The sequence below is a fragment of the Tachypleus tridentatus genome, chromosome 2, assembly GCF_004210375.1.
Source record: "Tachypleus tridentatus isolate NWPU-2018 chromosome 2, ASM421037v1, whole genome shotgun sequence".
NCBI classification, from domain to species: domain Eukaryota; kingdom Metazoa; phylum Arthropoda; class Merostomata; order Xiphosura; family Limulidae; genus Tachypleus; species Tachypleus tridentatus.
Window position 1 is genome coordinate 57,737,848 of NC_134826.1, and position 22,209 is coordinate 57,760,056.

General features: G+C 33.1%; 1 protein-coding gene across 1 annotated transcript in view; it reads left to right on the forward strand.

The window, feature by feature from the left end:
• LOC143245504 (uncharacterized) overlaps positions 1-22,209 on the forward strand; it is a 357,087-nt gene that overhangs the window by 212,681 nt on the left and 122,197 nt on the right. The window contains 12 exon segments of the mRNA XM_076491867.1: positions 18-83; positions 417-1,373; positions 1,765-1,827; positions 2,178-2,279; positions 2,659-2,772; positions 3,240-3,332; positions 12,755-12,886; positions 16,354-16,416; positions 17,165-17,281; positions 17,581-17,700; positions 18,205-18,294; positions 18,933-19,052. Of these exon segments, the coding sequence (XP_076347982.1) occupies positions 18-83; positions 417-1,373; positions 1,765-1,827; positions 2,178-2,279; positions 2,659-2,772; positions 3,240-3,332; positions 12,755-12,886; positions 16,354-16,416; positions 17,165-17,281; positions 17,581-17,700; positions 18,205-18,294; positions 18,933-19,052 (2,037 nt within the window).

The window sequence follows — 22,209 nt, forward strand, 5'->3', positions numbered from 1 at the left end:
TAATATTTTTTATTCAGTGGAATGTCTAAAAAATGAACATTGTGATAGCAACAGAGCTTGTGCACGTCAACATTATTGCTATGGTAAGTGTCTTTTATGTGTAATGAATTCTTACTTAAAACAACTAACCATCTTGAGCTGTGCAAACCAACATTTTGAGTTGTATGAAACTGTTTTGTTTGAGCTGATTAATTGGTTGATGTGTGTTTTGTTTGTTTATCTCACAATGACAATCTTTCACATCTTATCACAATTATTGTACTTTTTGTATTTATGTTATTGCACATGGTATTCATATCCACTTTAAAAATTATATTATATATTAGGCAATACTGTAAATCATTATTTAACTTGTAGAACTTTATTTTAATATATTTATTTTGAAAAAAAATAAAGTGTTGTCTATTTTTTTGAAGATCCATGTGTGAACACTTGTGCTGTTCATGCTGTCTGCTTAGTTGAGGATCACAAGGCTATTTGCCATTGTCGTCCTGGATACACAGGTGACCCATATTCTCATGGTTGTGAGAGCATAAAGTTCTGTGAATCAGAACCTTGCCATTTATCAGCCAAGTGTGTAAATGTTCCTGGAAGTTATAGGTGCCACTGTCCCCCAGGATACCTGGGTAATCCTTACAGTAATGGTTGTCGTCATCCTAATTCTTGTCCAAATGGAGATACTGACTGCCCAACAGATTTGGCATGTGTTGGTGATCCATTTGGAGAACTGCTCTGCAAAAACCCCTGTGACCAAAGCAACTGTGGACGTAATTCAGAATGTCAAGTTATTGACCATGTTGCAACATGTTCTTGTCCAGATAATTTTCGTGGAAATCCCACAGCTAGGGATGAGTGCGTGCGCATGTCTCAGAACTGTTCCATTACAGAAGAGTGTGATTCTAACGAAGCTTGTATAAGTGAACAGTGTAGACTGTTTTGTACTCGAGATAAAGAGTGTGCCAGTGGAGAAAAATGCATTGACAATCGCTGTGTTATACCCTGCTTTACTCACAGTAACTGCCCACATGGTGAAGCCTGTATCCTTGATGGCTTTTGCCAGATTGGATGTAGAGAAAATAATGATTGTGATCTAACCATGACCTGTATCCAGAACAAGTGTGAGGATCCTTGCAAGATAATAGGAGTGTGTGGACCAAATACCAAATGTAATGTCAGAAACCATGAAGCAGTTTGTACTTGCCCTCCAGGTTTCGAAGGAAATCCATTACCAGTGCTTGGTTGCAAACGTATAGTCAGTGTTTGTTCTCCTGCAACTTCCTGTACACCTCCCATGATTTGTGTAATGGAACGCTGTCGTCCACCCTGTGATAAGTGTGTTGAAGGAGAAAAATGCGTTGAGAATGTTTGCATGGGTAGGTTGGAATTTCAGTAGTTACTTAGTTATATCTGCATTTTTTTCACATGAATCATCAGCATTATCACGATGTCATGTAACACCAAAATTAAGTTTTTTATTATAATTAATATAATGCTATTTTTATTAATATAAAAATTAATAAAACTAGTAATGACTGTTAATTTGAATGTGAAATATGACAATATTTTTTTCAGAAATTGTATTAGCTATGAAAATAAAAATATTTAATAATGTCACAATCTTTTCTTGATCAAATTAAATTGAAATATACTTTGAGATGAAACTTTCTTTTTGGCATGTACATTTTAATAATATCTTTTATAGATAAACTACATGTGTGTTGGCTTTTGTTTTTTATTCCACTGTATTTTAATATTTTTTGTTAGTTTCCTGTATAAGTGATAGTAACTGTCTGACAGGAGAAATATGTATCAACCAATACTGCCAAGGTAAACAGATTTCTTTTCTTCTGTAATATATATGTCTGTAAACACCATATATTCTTTTTTCTTCTACATTTTTTTTATAAAATATTCCATTAACTTTTTCTTGGTCATGTTGTGGTATGCTAATATACTTTTGCTCCATGTAAGGATATTTTAATGTACTTCACAATTGAATACCGTGTTGTTATTATATTAATTAAGCAATTAAGGACAATTTTTGTGGCTCATAATCTTATATCACATTCAAAAAATTACATTTATATTTTTAAAGACTTATTAAGGGAATAATATATGTGATAAAGTTAAACTGCTATCTGGTTATTATTAATTTTCATTTAATCCTTTTTATTTAGTGGGTTGTCGTAGCAATGTTGATTGCCATTTGAATGAATTATGTGATTCCAATAGATGTACATGTAAGCCTGGGTTTCACCTTACAGCAAATGGATGTACAGGTATAGATTCTTTGAAATTAAAATTCCACATAAATACAACATAGAAAAATAAGTTTTGAATTTTATTAGTTGTTACAATTTCAACAAAGGAATTTCTGTTGTATTTTTTTTGCATTGAATGATTTTGATGTTACTTGTTATAATTGAAAATTTTTGGATTGTCTTCAGTGGTAAAGTTCTTGTGTTTCAGAAACATATTTGTTGTGAGCAAATTGTAGTACTATAAATAGAGATTTTATGCCAATGTTGAAAAGTTAAATCATTAATGTATAAGCTTCTTTTAACATATTGTAATTGCATTTTTTTTGTTACAAATATTTCTTGCAAAATATTTAATATATACAAAGAAAGCTCATGTACTGATACTTTTTTATTGTAGACATTGATGAATGCAGGTCAAACCCATGCCATCAAACTGCCATATGCGAAAACTCCCCTGGCAGCTACTATTGCAGATGCCGCACAGGAGAAATTGGGGATGGAATTAAAGGATGTAAGGAGTTAAAACCACAGTTTTTAAAAATAAAATTTGGTATTTTAGGTTTAAATTGCAGACAGTTTTACTTAGTGATAAAATACATGAACCATGCATTAAAGAATGAACACTGGTTTCTAGTTTTACCACCTAAGAACAGATATTAATATTTTACTTGTTAATATATTATGGTAAAAATGACAATCTGTTATTATCATTTATTAATTTTTATTAAGAAAGCCAGTTTCTTTTCACTCATCAATCTTTTATTATTCTTTTTATGTGTTCAAGTTTTAACATGTCATTTTTGCTCTGTTTTCTACTAATACAATGAAACATTTTTATAGCTAGAAATGAGGCATGAATGATTCATTGTTAGCATTATTAGTTGTAAAGCCCTAATGTTATATTATACTAGAAATACTCTAGTGATTCTTAAGACTAAATTAAAATTGTTGTATATTTTATTTTTTCTGTTCTTTCAGGCCATAGCCCAGGAGAATGCCCAAGTGGAAACAATGACTGTCCACCCAACAGTGCTTGTAGTCATGATGTAAATGGGATTCCATTGTGTGTTAGTGAGTAGTTTTTAGGTATTTTCTATAACTTCTGAATTTTGTATTTGAATATTGAGTTTTTAAAATATTTTTCATGTTTAAAACCTGAACTGTATTTATGTTGGCCTTTGGTTATTTGGACAACCCTTCTGTTCATTTAGCTATACCATGAGGAGGGTAAAATATGCCTTCTAAGACAGTTGTCTGCTGAAGTAGAACCATGCAGTAGTATAAATATACTATCAAATGTAATCTTTGTTTGCAAATCTAAGATTTAGAATAAAGAAAGCAAAATTGCAAACAATTATGGGTACTTTAGCTCACAGTGTTTCACATCTGAAATTACAGCTCATCACCTACAGCCAGTTGTGAGAAGATTCTTGCTCCTAATGATTTAGAATTATAAAAATTAAGTTTAAACAAAAAGCCCATTTTATACGTGTTTAATAGTAATCATTTTTAGCCTAAACATCAAAGGTTTTAGAGTATTATTGACATCTCCTGGGGCTAGAAATCCAATTTCACACATAATTTTTCTTTGTCATTCTTAATAATTCATATGTTTCAGTTTTATATTTATAAGAGCAATTTTTTACAACTGACTGGTAGATTTTTATGTGAGACATCATCATTTGACTAGCCATATCTGATCTTAGTATTTTAATTTTCTTTTTTATTCTTCCATATGCAAGACTTGTAAATAGATGTAAAATTTGCTATTTCTACCAATGTGGGATTTTACTTCTGCAGATGCATTTCTTACTAAGACACATTTCTACAATGTCATTTGTAACTCTGTTTTATTATCTTTCTTATTTGTGATGCTTTTTGTCTTTTGGCCACGTTATCTGAGTAGCTGTATTATAATACAGGTTATAATTATAAATCTCTCCATAAACAGGAGTGAAACACACCTCCTTATGCAAATGCTTCCTCTGCAGTTGTGTATGAATAATTCATTCTTTTCCTCAACATGGTTGTGTTCAGACACATCTGTTTTTGGTGAGTCTTACTAGTTCAACAACTTTACTTTGTATTTTCCACCTTTCAGTTTCTTTTACAGCTGATGTCAGTACAAATGGCATTTGCTGTCACTAACATTTAGGAAGTTTTCACCTGTTAAGATACTGACAGCCACCATATATTGAAAAGTGTACTGTTTAGGTTGAAAATTCAGTTAGAAAAAAAAAGTAACATCACATCATCCATTGTGTGACCATCTTCCATCACTGCTTCGACCCAGTATGGCTAGGCTGTAAAGGTGCTCGACTTGTAATCCAAGGGTCAAGGATTAGAATCCCCATCATACAAAACATGCTTGCTTTTTCAGCCATGGGGGAGTTATAGTGTGCAGTCAATCCCACTGTTCATTGATAAAAGAGTAGCCCAAGAGTTGGCAGTTGGTGGTGATGACAAGCTGCCTTCCCTCTAGTCTTACACTTCAAATTTAGGGAGGTTTAGCACAGATAGCCCTCGTGTAACTTTACGAGAAATTCGAAACAAACCAAACCAACCCATCACTGCCACACATTTCCCTTCACAGATTTTGAAGTAGAAGTTGAGAAGGATAAAATGGAAAACTTTCCACCCAATATTTCTGTACTTACTCCATATCTTTTAACTTTCCTGTTTTACATAAGCCTTCTACACATTGTTTTTTTTTTATTCTTCCCTATTAATGCTGCAGCTGATATTTATTTTAGGATTCAGTTCACTCCTGTTGTTTTATGTTATTGTTTGATATAATTTATTCTTCATTAACATGTAACTCATAAGACTTAACATGTAGACTTCATTTATTATTGTTTATGATATATCATTTAGAACCAGTTCACTACCCTTTAACTTGTACTACTTAAACTATAATGCTTAATCATAGTTACTTACTCCTCAGCATATACCACTTGCTATATGTATGTTCTGTCATAGTTCATCTCTCCTTGTGCACATAGATATTGATGGTTGATCATATTTATTTATTCCCTACAATGTAAACATAAACATTAATGTTTAGTTACACTTAGCTGCTCTTTTACGTTTAACACATGGACATTGGTATTTTGTTTTAGTTTATTACTGGCTGATATATCCAAATATTAGGTAATTTTATACATATCATTGGTAGATAATGCTTAGTCTTAACTGATTAAACCTTGTCATGATACGTATCGATTAATGTTTAATTCTACTTCCTTTTTCCTTAACATGTGATAAAGTTTAATTGTTGTTTATTATATCTTCATGTGTATGCCTGGAAGATAATGTTTAGTCTTGGTTACTTATTCCTTGTCATGTAAACATCTATATTAATCATCATTGCTAGTTTGTATGTTTTGATATAGTTCATTATTTCTTCACATGTACACATAGAAGGTAAAGTTTACATGTGCTTCATTACTTCTTCACATGTATATATGGAAGAGAATGCTTAATTTTAGTTAAGTGTATCTTACCATATACACATAACTGTTAAGGTTTGATTCTAGTTCCTTATTCTGTTACATGTACCGCATAATTTTGGTTAATTATTCCTTGCCACGTACACATTTTATTAAGATTGGGTTTTAGTTCTTACTACTTAATGCATTCCCATAGAATATATTGTTTTTACATTGTTCATTTCTCCATAACGTAACACATTTGTGTTACTGTTTTGCCAAAGTTCACTACTCCTTTACTTATACCCATAGCAGACAGTGTTCAGACGTGGTTAATTTTCCCTTACCATTTCCCATTTACAGTATTCTGTTCCATTATGGATTATTGATCGTTTCCACGTGCATGACATTTGCTGTTTATAAATAGCTGCTTATTCTTTACATATATACTCGGATGTTATTGTGTATGTTTATACTTCACATATAATATGCAGAATATGTTGTTTAGTCATAGTTCCTTACTCCTTATGTCACTTAGAAGGTTATATTTCTTCACTATTCATTACTCACTTGCAGAAACACTTCCTTAGTACTGTTTATTCATAATTAATTATTCCATAATATGTACACAGTGAATGATACTTCAATCTAGTTCATCTTTAGCAAGTGCACTAAACATTCATGTTTGTTTTCCCCTCACTATCCTTAATATGTGCACATAAAAGTTAATATTTCCAATATTGTTTATTCTAACTTAACTTCCAACACTTTGAAGATGATGTACAGACATTGCACATTATTTCTTTCTTCTTAACATGTCCTCTTATTAAGTAATGTTTTGGCATAATTTTTGACTATATAATTTGTTCTCATGAATGGTAGTACTTAATTCTCATCCATTACTTCTTGACAAGTCATAGATAGACAGAACTGTTTGTTACAATTCATTACATCTTAGCATTTACATGTAGTGGATCATGTTTCATTTTCATTCATTGCTCTTTTACATATCCCTGTCATCTGTAAAGGTTAGATCTTATTCATTACAATTTTACATACCATCAACAGATAAGGTTTAATCAACAACACTTGTTCCATGCAATCTCACCTATAACCATTGTTTAGATGTGGCCACTTACTCCATAACACATACTCTTGGAAGATAATGTTTTATCTTCTTTCTTTACTTCTTTATATATGCATCAAGAAGATAGTGTTCAGACTTGTTCTGAGTCTGTGTCTTTCAAACGTGTTTATAACTTGTCATGTTCTTGGGGCACTGCACTTCTTTGTTAGCTGTCTTTTTGACAGGACCATGTCCAATCCATGGATTGGTTTCTCACCTACTCATCATCTGTTGTTCTGCTTTCTCATTCTTCCTCCTGTCTTTCTTGCCTTGCTACTTTTCTCTATTTTGTCTCCTTTGCCTCAGTCCTCAACATTGGCTGTCTATGCTTTCAGCTTGGCTTGTCTTATCTTTATAATACGAATGTCCTCCTATCCATCTCTTCCATCAGATCCATCTTCAGTTTTGGAACACCTTTATGAGGTCTATTTAATTGCCCCTCATAATCTTCCCAACATGGTTTCTATAACTTCACCTCCTCTAGTCTTGGCTGTCACGACTTCTTTTCAGCTTTTCATCACTCTTAATTCACCTCATATACTACTCTTTTCTTGGGTGGGATATGACATTACTTTCTTATTGCATGTAGTATTGCTCAATTCATCTCCTTTATTAAATCCTGTTCCTGTCATGTTCTGCCAATAAGTTTTACTGAGGTTGATTTTTGAAAATAACATGACCCCATTTAGTTTTACTATGATAGCCTCTGGATTGTCCATAGGTTTGGAGTTGAATGTCATCACTAGGATGAGCTTCTGGATGTTTATGTAGAAACAATTTGATCAATCCCTCTTCTTCACAACTGCTATTTATGAACATTAGGGTGAATTTGATGGCTCGATAATTCCAGCTGCTAACTTTTCCTCAATTTCCTGCTTTATCAGGTCTTTCACTGCATAAGACATCTGATAATGATTCACTTTCACTAGATTCCACATCTTTGTCATGATCGTGTGTTGCCAGCTAGTTCTTCTCTGATTTTGATAAAGTTGCTGTCTTCTGGTTTTGCATCTATAACAACCACACTTTGGGCATTCATTTTGTCTAAATAGCTGCATCTGTTAGGTCTTTTTCTCTTTTGAAGCACCTTTCCAACAGATTGGCATGGTAAATCATGGTCTTCCCATCCACTTTCACCTTACAGTCCATTCTTTTGAGAAACTGCTGTACTACAAAAGGTCCTTTCCACTACATAGTGAGTTTGTTGTTAGCTGTGGCTTTGTTAGTAGCAATAATAAGATCTTTTGTCTGACTTCAAAATGTTAATCCTTGACCTTCATGTTTTATGATCATGCCTTTAATGTGTTTAGCTTCACCAATAAAATTGCACTGATAGGTCTGATTCAGTACTCCTTTAGGGTCCTCTGTCTTGTAAATCTCTTTCCCTTTCATATTGTGCATGACTTTCTCTCAAGCACCATTCTGATGTTTCTGCAGATGAGGGATTTTCTTTTGCTTCTGTGGACTTGCATTCAGGATGTCACTTTTGGAAACTTTAAAAGCTTTGATATTTTGCTTGCACTTCTTCCCTTGAGCTCTTATAGTGATTGCAGATGCTGCACCAGTCTTCTTTCTGTTTAGTTCCTCTGCATTTCTACTACCTGACATATTTCCAATCACCAAGTCATATATCGATACCACTATGTAACACAAATTTTGTTCCTGGATAGTATGTATTATTTCTTAATTGCTTATGTTGTAAAAGTACAGAAAATGGCCATTATTTCCTTCAAACTTTGCTTTTGTGTCCTGGATAGTGAAATTTAGAAATTAACCTATTTTCTATGTTAAAACAGGCAAATTTGCACATTTTCATTTACAAAAGGTCTGAATAAAACGACATATGAATGAAGATTTACATGTATTTATACTAAAGTTATACAAAAATGAACAAAAATGTTCAGAAGTGAGAAGTTTTTCGAGATTTGGGACTGTAATGTAAATCACTTTCACGTATCAGCCCCTAAATATAGTCTCCCATCATGTTTTTGTCATACATTCCTCAGAAATGAGTTTGCCAACATCACAGCTAAATCTGTCTGTTCTGGCGCTATCACTGCTGTGTGCCTGTTCCATACATGGACTATGGTCCTGTATTCAAGGTTCAGCTCTGTGCCAGCTGGCAGTCAACTTGGAGTGAGCAATGCAGAAACAAGCTTTTCCAAATAAAACCGTATATTGGACTTTGGCCATCTTGATTCTATAAAGATCAGAAAGAGGAGGTTATTCTAACTAGACTATGCTTTGGTCACAGTTTTTAATTCATCATTTTCTTTTATCTGAAACTGATGCTCCAATGTGTAGTTTGTGTAAGACTCAGGTCACAATAAGCCACATTTTACTTTCTTGCTCAAAACCAGGATTGGAAAGGCTAACTTTAGGTGACTAACGCTGCTGTTTGAACTACCTGTTAGTCATCCTGGTGAGTTATAATTCAAATTTTGCTACAAGTCTTTTAAAACTTTTATTACTTTACTTTCTGAAAATGGCCATAATGTTAAATAACTCAAAACTAGGACTGGAAAGGCCAACTTCAGGTGACTAACGGTGGTTTTTGAACATGCCTGTTAGTCTTCCTGGCAAGTTATAATAATTATAATTATTATGCAGAAAGCCCTTTACAACTTGTATTACTGTAGTTTTTCTCTTACCACTGTAGACTAGACGTAAAAATTGGTTTCAATGCTATTTTCGTTTTTTTTATTAAAAAATTAAACTTTGTTTTGTTTTACTTTAATTTCATTTTATGAATTTTACTAATTTTACTTTAATTTTAAATTCTTACTGGATGTTTAGCACAGATAGCTTTGTTGCTTTGAACCTTAAAATGCCAAACCAACCAACAAACCTTTCTTCTCTGCCTCTTTCTACCTTCTTTCATTCTCCATCTCTCTCTCTACTACTTCTTTCCTGAGTGGATTATCAATGTGGTTTTCTGTTATCTTACCTAGTTTCCTGTTGAATCTCCAACAGATGTTTCTGCACACTTTTTCATATTTTTACTTACCTTTGTACACATTTCTTGTTTCCACCTGCTTTTCTTCTCTCCTTTGTGCTGGCCAGTCTTTTCTTCCCTTGAGTTTCATTCACTGTGCCTGGAATGTATATTTACAAGTGGACTGCCTGCCCCATTTGACTGCCTTTTCTCCTGTAGCATACAGACTTTCACCAATGTCCATTCTTAAGTTAACCCTACATCTGTAATAGGTATGCGTATTCAATTACTTATTCACAACCATTTGTCTACTTTTAGATTCACGTGGGTGGCTAGTGTTGCCTCATGGTGTATACATACCAAACATTCTGCAGCAAGCCAGGATAATGAAATGTGCTCAGACCATCCATTCTTATTAACTGTAAGACAGGATTTTCCACAAGACCCTCTAGAGTTCTACTTGTTGAAATTATATATAATACTTTCCAGTCTGATCTAGACTGTTCCCTCTCCATGGACTATCTTGAAAAAAGCTAACACTAGAATTGTGCATCTTTCTACTTCTCTGGCTCATGCTTGCTGACTTTTAAAAATCAGGTTTCATAGCCTACAGTAAAAGACTATCCTGGTAAATACCTGATGGTAATCCAGGCACATTCTCCACATCTCTCCTACCTAAATTCTCCACTTTGAGTGAAGCACAGGAGACCCTTGCCATTTATAAGCTCCCAGCTATTGAAATGATAGACCATGAAGGATCCTCATCAATTGATACATAAATACTAGAGGCTATAACAAGGATCCTTTTATGGTGAGAAGTGGGACAAGAGTGTTTCCTGAGTTTGATTAGGATCACCACATTGCATATAGATATAACACAATCTCCGAATTTAAACACTTGTCACTATTTCATGCTCATATATCTGTAAGTTTTCATCATACTTCTACTCCTGCAGTGGCCTGAACCCTTTTTATCTGATGGCAAAGTATACAATATTATTTTATAATGAATTGTGATGTATTACTCACACACCCTACTCCCATAGCAGGCAAGGGACTCATAGTGTCTGATTGTCTGATGTACTATTCCATCCATCCTTGGGCACCATGCAGGCCTCTTGTCTCTTCTAATCTTGTTCACAGGTGAAGAACATACTGTGGATGAGATAACATGGTCTCCCACAGGTGTGCCCCTATGGAGCCACTACGATAGGATATTACACTGTATGGGCTTCCTTCAGATATTTACTGAAGGAAGCTCATCTAGGTAACTTTTGCATCTGTTCTTTCACCATCTTAATGTGGGATTCTAACTTTCTGTACAGGGAAGTGAGTAACTGTGTTGAAAGTTAATATTCTCCTTAAACAAAAATGCATTTCTGAAAAGTACTTACATGCTCCTGTCCATCCTTCCCACTTTCCTAGTGCTTCTTCATTTGTGGTCTTGTTAATGAGTGACGTATTTCCCATGCTAATTTGGAGGGAGCATTTGCACAAGGAGGTGTATTGCATACCTATTGATGGAAGGTTTTGCTGAATGGTACTTCATCATTTAGTAGTGTAATTTCATTTGAATTGCATGAATATTAGGTGCACGTTTTCACAAGAATTGATGCATGCAAGTGTCTCAGGTAGATTAGTACAATTTCCAGAGGGAAGTAACTTTCTCAATATGGAGAATAATATTTATTGGAATTATTTATTGTATTTTTATTTAAGGAAAATGTTAACTTTAGTGATATTTCATGGTAAAGGAGGGTAAGTACAAGACACAATAAACAGGAATGCTGATTAAAACTGTAGAATTGTATTTTAGAGGCTTTAGAGGTTATGCGAATGCAATGTACAAACTATGATGGATGAAACTATTTTTGTTCATGGATATAGTATGCAAACTACAACAGACAAAATTATTATTGTTGTTATTATGAACACTCACCTTGCATTCCAAACCACAAACATATCTTGAATACAGATATACTTTTAATTCATTTGATTTTGCATGTTAAACAGTCTGGTACTATTTACTAAAAAATTCCCACATTTTGTGAAGAATTACTTAATAATTTTGAAATGATAGGAAATATTATTTCTCCATTACAGGCTCAGTCTATTGCACACTGAGTAACTGGGAAGAAGGTTTAAATTAAAATATATAAAATAAATTGAAAAGTTGAAAAGATATTTTACAATTGATAAGAAATTATAAACAAAAATACTATTTTACAATATCATATAATTCATGAGAATAATCTTATAATATAAATCCTATTATGAAGGGAAGGAACTTGTATAATATATCATGAACATGATGGATCAAATGATGTAATTTGGTTTTGCTATTTACAAAAACAACTTAATGTTAAAATAAAAAACTGGGTCAACATTTTTAAAGCTGTTTATTATTGAATCGGACATTCTTGAAAGTGATTGACAAGGTATAAATACTTTTAAAGTGAAATAGTGAAAAATGAGTTTTATAATTTATTTATTGTTAAGTAAGAAAAAAGAATAAAAATGAATATACCATCAAGAATCTCAGTGAAAGAGCTAAAACTTTGAGTTTGAAAATTTTGTTTTTTAAGTCATGTGGATTTTTCTGGTTTAGACATAATATTAATTTTTAATAAAGCCTTCATTACTTATTTCTATCATACAGGTGTTTATGTTATAAAGAATAAATTTTAGTTTTAAATTTAATATACCATACTCATGAAGTTTTAATTGTTTACAATTTGTTTTATGTGTGCTTGTGTTGTTTTCATAACATCAAACTTCAGTACTGTTTTTTCTGGTATACATCAAATGAAAAAACATTAAAAGTACATAGATTTTATCATTCATTGTCTGTAATAGTCCATTTGTTTTTTGTAGAGTTTTGGCTATCCATGACTATGATTGTTTTCACTTGGTGTGTTCATAATCATTATTAAGTTTTTGTCAAATCAAAATATGTTAGATGAAATAATTTCAGTTAATAAACCTCTGTCTTTTCAATCCAAAGATCCATGTAATGAATCACCTTGTGGTCCTAATGCTGAATGCACTGTTTACAACCATAAACCTGAATGTTTCTGTCCAAAAAATGGTCTTTTTACTGGAAACCCTTATGATAAGCAGAAGGGGTGTATTAAAGGTAGGAATATATTAGATTTTATTTTATATCATAATAGTAATGTAAACATGAAAAAATGTTTAAAATAATTTGATTGATTCATATCTTGTTTATATGTAATTTTTTCTTTGCTTTACAAAATATTATAATGAAATACTGAACATTTTTATGGAATCATTGTAATAACTGAAATCTGAAACAGAAATAATGTATTCATTTTTACATTATAGTTCTGAAATTGAGTTTTGAACAGCAGGACTAACTCAATTTCATTTCAGAAAAGGTATTATATTATAGGTAATTAATATTTATCATTTTTAAAATGATTGTTTTATTACTGTGTAGTAGTGTTGGATCAGTAACAGAGTCATATATTTGAATTTTAGATTAGTAAATGCATTCACATCTGTTGTAAGTCTGATAAAATTACTTATCACAGAACCTTCAAGTATTGGTTCAGTTTGTTGATTGTACATTTCTGACAAGATACCTTACTTTCACTTACTTACATGACTATTCACATGGTTTAACTGATTCACACCTGTAAATCATTATGTGACAAATCTCCACCAGTAGATATGCCCCTCCACACCATGGTTACTCATGTAACTCCCTCTGTGATATTTTACCTAACTATCACTTGTTTGATAGTGCTCATGTTCAGATGGGTAGTTTGTGCTCTGTTCACGTTGTACCCCCTGTATCTTTGTATCAGTTTCTCTCAACCAGTTTATTTGTTATATAATAGTGAAATTTTTGTAATTTATTCTGAAATGGAATTGTTTTATATCTCTATCCATTTACAGAACATAATACTTTTTATTTATTTTTGACAACATTGTTATTGTTTATTCATTTTGAAATATGAATTCAGAATTCTAAGTTACTTCAGGGGTTTACATTCAGGGGTGAATTGGGTGCCTGAAACGATCCAGGGAGATACTCAAAATTCAGGATGATACATACAGAAAGAGAAATGTACAGTAAGTTAGTCAGTAGCACTGGGACAATATAACAAATTATCACCTTGCTGGCCCAGAATTTTGCATGGTGTCCATGTGGCCCAATCTGATCTTGGTTATATCTTCTGTTAGCACATTTACACAGCCTTTAGGTGGTGATCCTCGATGGAGAATTTTCATCTTTACTTCATTGAAAGCTTGATCGTCCAATGAGCAATAATCAAATGTAAAAATGAAACTCACAATAACACAAACCAGTTTCACAAGTTAATATTTAGTTGGCATTCCTTTAGATTTCAGTACTGCTTCATATCAACATGGCATATTTTCAATGGGTTTTTGAATTCCTGATATTCCTGAGTAACTGACTGCAATCTCTCTGAGTATTTCACAAAATTCATCTTCTGTGTATGGCTTGCAATCTTTCATTAATCGGTTTAACTCAACCCATAAGTTTTCAATTGGATTTGTATCAGGTGATTGACCTGCCATTCCATAACATCATTTTTTTATTTCTAAATATCTTTTAACAACTTCACATTTGCAGAGAAACTCGTTTGACCATTTTCTAGGCTAAATGGAATAAGATCTAAGAAACTACAGTAGGTGCACAACACTTTTATAAGAAAATTTAACTAAAATCATGAATGGTTCAGGGATTTCTGAAAGGCAGTGTTGAAATTAGGTTTTGAAGTCATATTTGAACATATCTCATCAAGTGCTTTCTAAAACATATAGTTTTACATATTTTTATGTTATCTAATAAAATATTTAACAAATTAATGAGATTTTCATGTGTGGCTACTTGTTTTTTTCCATCCCCTGTATATTTATGACAGTTACTACTTCCTCTTCCTCTTTTCCACTTTCCTCCCCACTGTCCATCAGTGCTTAATTTTCTTCCTAAACATGTAGTGATGGTTATGTAGAACAGCATAGAAGGAGTCAGTTAAATTGTATGAACCAAGTTGTATGTAGAAATGAAAGGCTTGTAACATGTGAAAAACGTTTGCAAATAAAGGACAGCACTTGATGAGAATAGCTATGGATGTGAGTGAAAGTAAGTACCTGTCAGAAACATATTTTCAGAGTAAGAAAATTATAACTTCTGTAAAATGTTTAGTAATAATCTTTTTTTCTTCTGACTTACCATTTGATATTTTTGTTTGAAGTATTTTCTGTCATAGAAAGTAGACACTTAAAACTAGATTGTTTATTAATACTAAATATGCTTAGTTGAAAAAAAAAAAGTATCACAGTGTTATAGTATAACATTAATAAAAACATTTTAATATGTTAAAAGAATATTGTAATAGAGTGGTTTGAAAATTCAACCTGTGATTGTAACATAATAACATCATTTTTCTGTGGTAAATTCCTGTGACTCTCATCAGAATACTGCATAAACATTATGGTAATAGTATGGTAAAAACTATGACCATATAAAAACTTGCTTGTACCATTTTTTCTCTAAGTACTTACTTTAATGGCAATTGGTTTAAATACTTAGTCCATATCTAGCAAATTCAGAATGCAGTCATTTTATATTAAAACATTTTTAGGAATGTTTATTTAGTGACTATAAATATTAGCACTATTGACACAAATTGTTGCTTCCATAATTCATGTATGTGATATCACTGTTATTTAAAACAGATAATCAAATAATTTAAACATATACTGTTGTAAAGTTTGATTTACATTCAGTAACCTAAACTTTAACCAATATACAGTCAGAAGCAGTGTATATTATATTCCCTGTTTGGACTTTTCACTTAATCAACCCATTATGAGTTTCAAACTAAATATGTCCAAATGAAACGTGCTAAAGAATTTCAGATATATTTTGTTAACCAAATGTCACTGTCTTCTGTAATATCAGAGTTCTTCAGCATCCAGAAATGTATATAAAATAATAGTTAATTACAGTTTTAACAGTCTAATACAACAAAATTTGATCTAAAAGAATTTATTGCACTACATACCACAAATATTTGAAACATTAACTAAAGTATAAAAATATTTGGCAATGAATTTTCTGCATATTAGTCCAGAATACTTAATATATTGTACACAACTTATCTTCTATACTGAGACCATAAAACATGTTGAGTAATAATTTGTAATGGAGATAATACACATGTACTAGTACAAAAATATTTTGTTATAATCATAATGCACAAATTCATCAGTGGGTTTAACACAATGTTAAATAATGGAAAATAGGTAGTACTGTGTTATATAATGACATTTATACTTTTTGATGATTGTGTGGTTTCATTTTAAGGCATTTTATTCTTTGCATTACAGATAATTATTTTTATTTTGTTTTGTTGTATTAAAATGAAATTTCTTTTACCTTCTTTTGTATATTAAAACTTTGAAGTTCCAATTTTATAAGAATTTATATGTAAATCAGTTTATATTTCTTAATTGTGTTGTAAAATATGCCAGAATGTTTTATAATTTCTGTTAAGCATTTAAGTTATGAATTCTAATACATCAAAAATATCACTGTCTTTCTAGTTGACTGCCTTCATGATTTAGACTGTGCTTCGGATCACTACTGTGTAAACTTTAAATGTAAAAGTAAGCTTATTTTCCTAATTCTTGTAAAATATTTTTAAAAAACTCTTTGATATACATGATATTTGATTTGACCAGTTTCTTATGAAAAAGGTGTTTTCAAGTAAATGATTAGATTGAAGCCTGATCTCTAGTCTATTAAAATCTTATTAAATTATATTCATGACTATAAAAACATTTAAAACTAACATTATCCATCTATAGCAAATTTTGGTAAGGTAATTTCCCTAGTGAAACAGGAGCAAAAATATAATAAATAAAATGAAAAACAGGTTTTGTTGAAACATGAAATTGGATACATTTTTGCATTATCATTATGGTTAGCATAAAAAATTAAATCTTAAATTATTAAGGATTAAGCAACATATACTGCTGTTTTCAAACTAATTAAATTATTAGCGTATGTATATGTTTAAATAAATGAATATGAAAATTAATTTTATTAAAATTGTAAGTATCATTTAGTAACATTTGTTTATTATTAGATATAGTAATTTAAGCTTCTATAAATATAATATGTTACTGTGTTGAGTTTATGTTATTGTTATCCATCTTTTTATTAATGTTATTATACACTGAAGTTTTTTAAATTAAACGATGAAAGATTGTTTTGAATATGTTTCTTGAAACTGATTGAAGTACTTGTTGTATTTTGAATAATTTCCAATTGGATTTATTTGTTTGGATATTCAACATTTAAAAGTATGAATAATTCATGTTAAAAAACATACTTTTTATTTTCTTAATGCAGGTCCATGTAATAATACTGTTTACTGTGAACCTCAAGGGACTTGTGTGGTCAGAAATCATCAGGCAGTGTGTCGATGCCAAACTGGTTATGAGAATAACAACCAATTGACATGCATTGGTCAGTAACTTATATATTACTAAAACAAAGCATGAAGATTTACTGATTTGTAAATAGAAACATTTTGCAACAGTAGATTTTTGATAGAATGTTGAACATTATAAACCTAATTTTATGTAATTTTTAATTAGCAAGGAAGTAATTGTATTGACTATTAAAACCATATTGTTCAGTGAAGAAAATGCCAATATTTGTTAAAAGTAATGAGAAATATTGATATATACTCTTAACAAGTTTTTATTTCTTTTGAATCCTAAGTATGTATACTTGTTTAGCTACTACAACATTTTTTTCATCAGATAAAAATGAATGCCAGCAGAACCCATGCCATTCCACTGCCATTTGTGAGAATGTACCAGGGAGCTATATATGCAAATGTCCAGTTGGACTTGTGGGGAATCCAAGGATTCCTCCAGGATGTAAGTATCATACACTTCATAGATTTTCAAACTAACTAATAATTTTGTGAAGAATTTACCCATAACTATATATATAAAAAATTGACTATGAAGGTTTAGAGTTGTAAGCTGAATTATGTATGTTGCATCAAGTTTACAAGTAAAATGTTAAAGTACTTAAATGTAAACTGTAATTGCAAGTAAAAAAAATGAATTTTGTAAAAAAACTTAAAGGGATAGTTTAAATTCACTGAAAAAAAATTCCAGTAACCCTTTTTGTAAAACAGAAATCTTATATATCTATTCAAATATAGTAGCAAGTTATTATATTTTTAGTTATTATAAAATATACTAGGGACAAGTTTTTAAAAAGTATTTGACTTAACTCTGAAATTTGTTACATTTTATTAGCATATTACAGAAGGTATTTATTCAGCTAATTATCTATGTTATTTGTTTTACTCTGACCCACCTTATATTTCATACTATATATCAGCTAGCTGCAACGTTCATTTCTAATTGCAGGTCATGATCCCAACATTTGTTACAATGGAAATAGTGACTGCCTTGACACAGCTGCATGTGTTTTGGTTGATGGAGTGCCTTACTGTAAAGGTAACACTTGTTATGAATAAGTAAAAGAAGGATGACAACTGTTTGTTTTTTATCTTTCTTTTTGTAGAAGTTTTTATAATGATGTAAATTGTTAGGTTCAATAAAATGTATAATTATTTTGTCAAAAAAAATCTTGGAGGAGCATAAAATATTTAATTAAATATCTGGTAAAACACTGAAGTTTTGATAATGATGTAAATTGTTCAGTTTAATAAAATGTGTAATTATTTTTCCAAAAACAAATCTTGGAGGAACATGAAATATTTAAGTAAATATTGGTAAAACACTGAAAAAAATCAGGCCATGCTAAAATAATGTTGTAAATATAAGGCGTGTGTATATTTCGTTATAGCAAAACTACATCAGGTTAGCTGCTTTGTCTACCAAGGGGAATTGGACCACTGATTTTAGCCTTGTAAGTCTGAAGACTTACCACTGTTCCTTTAGGAGACCGTAAATATAGGAGATTTGCATAACCACCATCTTTGAAGTCTGATGAAAAATTAGAAATTACTCTGAAACAACTAAATCTATGTCTTAGCATACAAGATGTATTTCTTTTAAAATATATAAAGATGTTGTTTTTAATTAATCAAGTTTCTCTTAGAAAATGTAGTTTATCAATTTTTTTACTGCAGATCCTTGTGATGATCCAACATCATGTGGTGCTAATGCCAGTTGTAATGTGGTGAATCACCAGTCTGTCTGCTCTTGTCCTTTTGGCTTCATGGGAAATCCAGAGATCCGCTGTATGAAAGGTAAGGTTTTAAGAGTTAATTTTGGTTTATTTCTTTTCTTGAAAAATGTTTTCTTTGTTTTTTAACTCAGAAAACTTCCATTAGGCTAGTTGATTTGTACTAAAAATGTATTTTTAATTTTTATGAACACTTAAAGTGTTAGAAATAATTATGGAATTTTACAGGTGTTACTCAGGTGTGAGTCACAAACTATATGTTCAGTGTGTGATTAGTAAATTAGATTATTTCAGAAAGTATAAAAGAAAAGCTAGTAATTTCTATTTTCCACTAGTACATGGTATTTGCTTTAAGAAGAGTATTGAACATTATGCTTATACTGTTATAATTTATCAATGATGATTGTGAAATACTGTTCTCTATTTTTTTCTCTACAATTCAGTTAAACTTTTTTGTTGACATTTGATCTTCTCAGTTTCTATACCCCTCGGTGTGGATTCCTGTACGTGGTGAGGGGACCTCCCAGGGAAGGTTCTATTCTATCTGGTTACCTTCTCTGGGATCTAAATATCCACCCACGTGTTTGCCGTGCGTGGCGACCTGTGAAGGGGAGGAGAGGATCCTGGTAGTTGAGAGGTCCAACCCTAACACACCACTTTGGCCTCGAATTCCTGTAGACAGGCGGCCTTTGGGTGGCCCCCCTTGGGTCAATCGGCTGGTCCACTTGGGCTAGAGTCAACCAAGTACCAGTGTTGGAAGTTCTCAACGGGTGTTGTGGACATTGTGCCTGATGCTGATGTTTGGGTATAGTGCTCACGAAACCCTGGCGTTGCTGCATTGTTTTTGCGTGACTTTGTAGTGCGTCCCCTTGTGGGGCTCCATGGTGGGTGGAGTCAGTGGGTACCTAAATTATTTCTTTTTCCTATGGATCCTCCAAAAAATTTAAATAAAATTGTAGAAAAACAGTCAATGGGTAAGCGACCACGTCTTGAATACTCAGAACAGCAATCTTCAACATCAGTAACACACGTACCTCATTTTCTTATATTACATTCTCTTTTGGAAAAACCTTTAGGGCAAATGTCCCCTTTTTTATTCAAAAGGGACTAGAGGGACTTGCTGGCTCTCCAAAGTCAGTAAAGAAACTTCGATCTGGTGACATATTGGTTGAAACATCCACATCCCAACACAGTGAACTCCTCTTGAATTCAAAGGCAATTGGGGATATACCTATTGAGGTTACACCCCATGCTACCTTGAATTCTTCACGAGGAGTTATCGTTGAAAGGGATTTGAAGAACGTTCCCGAGTCAGAGATTCTCGCTGGTCTCTCTACTCAAGGAGTTTCTGCAGTGAGGGGCATCTCCACTCGCAAAGATGGAGTTACACTGCTAACAAATACCCTCGTTTTAACATTTACTTCACCACGTGCACCTGCCACCATCAAAGCAGGTTATCTAATTTGCAGGGTTCAGCCATACATACCAAACCCTCTTCGATGTTTCCAATGTCAGAGATTCGGGCCACACAAAGACATCTTGTCGTGGTTCCCTGACATGTGCTCGTTGTGGAGGCAAAGACCATGATGCCTATGACTGTGACATGAACCCACATTGCGTAAACTGCAATGGTTCTCACCCCTCTTACTTTCATTCTTGCCCAAAATGGTTGGAGGAAAAAGAGGTGCAGCGTTTGAAAACGACACATAACATTAGTTATCCTGAGGCTCGGAAATTGCTGTCCACAACTCCATCTCGGACATATGCTGCTGCACTTCATTCCACAACTACAGTGGGAGTGCAGACAGATCTCTCTATACCTCCAAGAGAATCGTTTTCGAAACAAATGAAAAGCCTTTTGACCTCCATGGTTAAAAAAGGTTGATGAATCGACTTCCACACCCATCTCTGTTCCTCCCATACCTTCCAACAAACCTCAAGATCCACGTCCTTCAGTTTCAAATACAGGCATTTCTTCTGATGCATCTTTTTCTCCCACCACAAGAGACAAAACAATTATTCATTCGCATTCTCAGTCACTGGATTCCCCTTCCAATAACAAAAACCTGCCCACCCGACTCAGAGCAGGATCCATGGAGGTTGATAGACCTCCTCCGACTAAAGACAGTAAAGAAAAAAGACGTGGTCGTAAACCGAAGGGTTCTCCAGCCACTTCACCGACCCGTTCTTAAAAATGGCCACCTTGATACAATGGAACTGTCGAGGTTTACGTTCTAATCTGGATGATATCAAAACGCTGATTGCTTCCTACCATCCTGTTTGTCTTTCTTTACAAGAAACATTTCTCAAAACTGCTGATACTGTCTCCATTCGGCAGTTTTCTCTGTACAGAAATGACAGGTTGTGTGACGGTCGAGTACATGGAGGGGTGGCACTGTTGGTTGATCAACACATGCCCACCCTGTCTTTGTCACTCAACACACCCTTGGAGGCTGTAGCCATCCGTGTTTCCTTGGGTCATACCATCACTGTTTGTTCTCTGTACCTGTCCCCTGGAGAGACATATGATCAATCAGATCTTGATGCTCTCGTTGAACAAGTTGCCATCTCCATTTCTAATCCTAGGGGATTTTAATGGACATAATCCCCTCTAGGGAAGTGCTATTATTGATGGGAGGGGCCGATCTGTAGAGCAGATGCTCTCTGATCACAATCTTTCTCTTTTCAATACTGGTTCTTCCACTTACTTTCATGCACCTAGTCAGTCCTTTACCGCTATTGATCTCTCACTTTGCTCCTCTTCATTATTCTCCCATTTTTCATGGAGGGTTGACAGTAATTCACTAGGCAGTGATCATTTTCCGATCCTTTTGAGAGAGACTGGCCGTGGTCGATGCCACCCTACCTGCGTGCCCCAGTGGAAGCTGGATCAGGCAGACTGGTCCACTTTCACTGCTCTCGCAGAACTTGATCCTGCCATCGTAAATCAGCCATCAATAGACGACTGTGTAGCAGCGGTAACTGACTGTATTACACATGCAGCTGCTCAGTGTATTCCTAAAACCTCGACACGTTTTCCACGATATCCTCGTCCGTGGTGGAATCCTGCTTGCCACTTAGCACGGAAGGCTCAAAAGCGGGCCTGGGATACTTTTCGTAGATATCCCACACTTTCAAACCGGTTGCTTTCCAACGGGCCCGTGCACATGCTAGGTGGGTAAGACGTCAAAGCCAGAAGGAATCTTGGATTAAGTTCACAA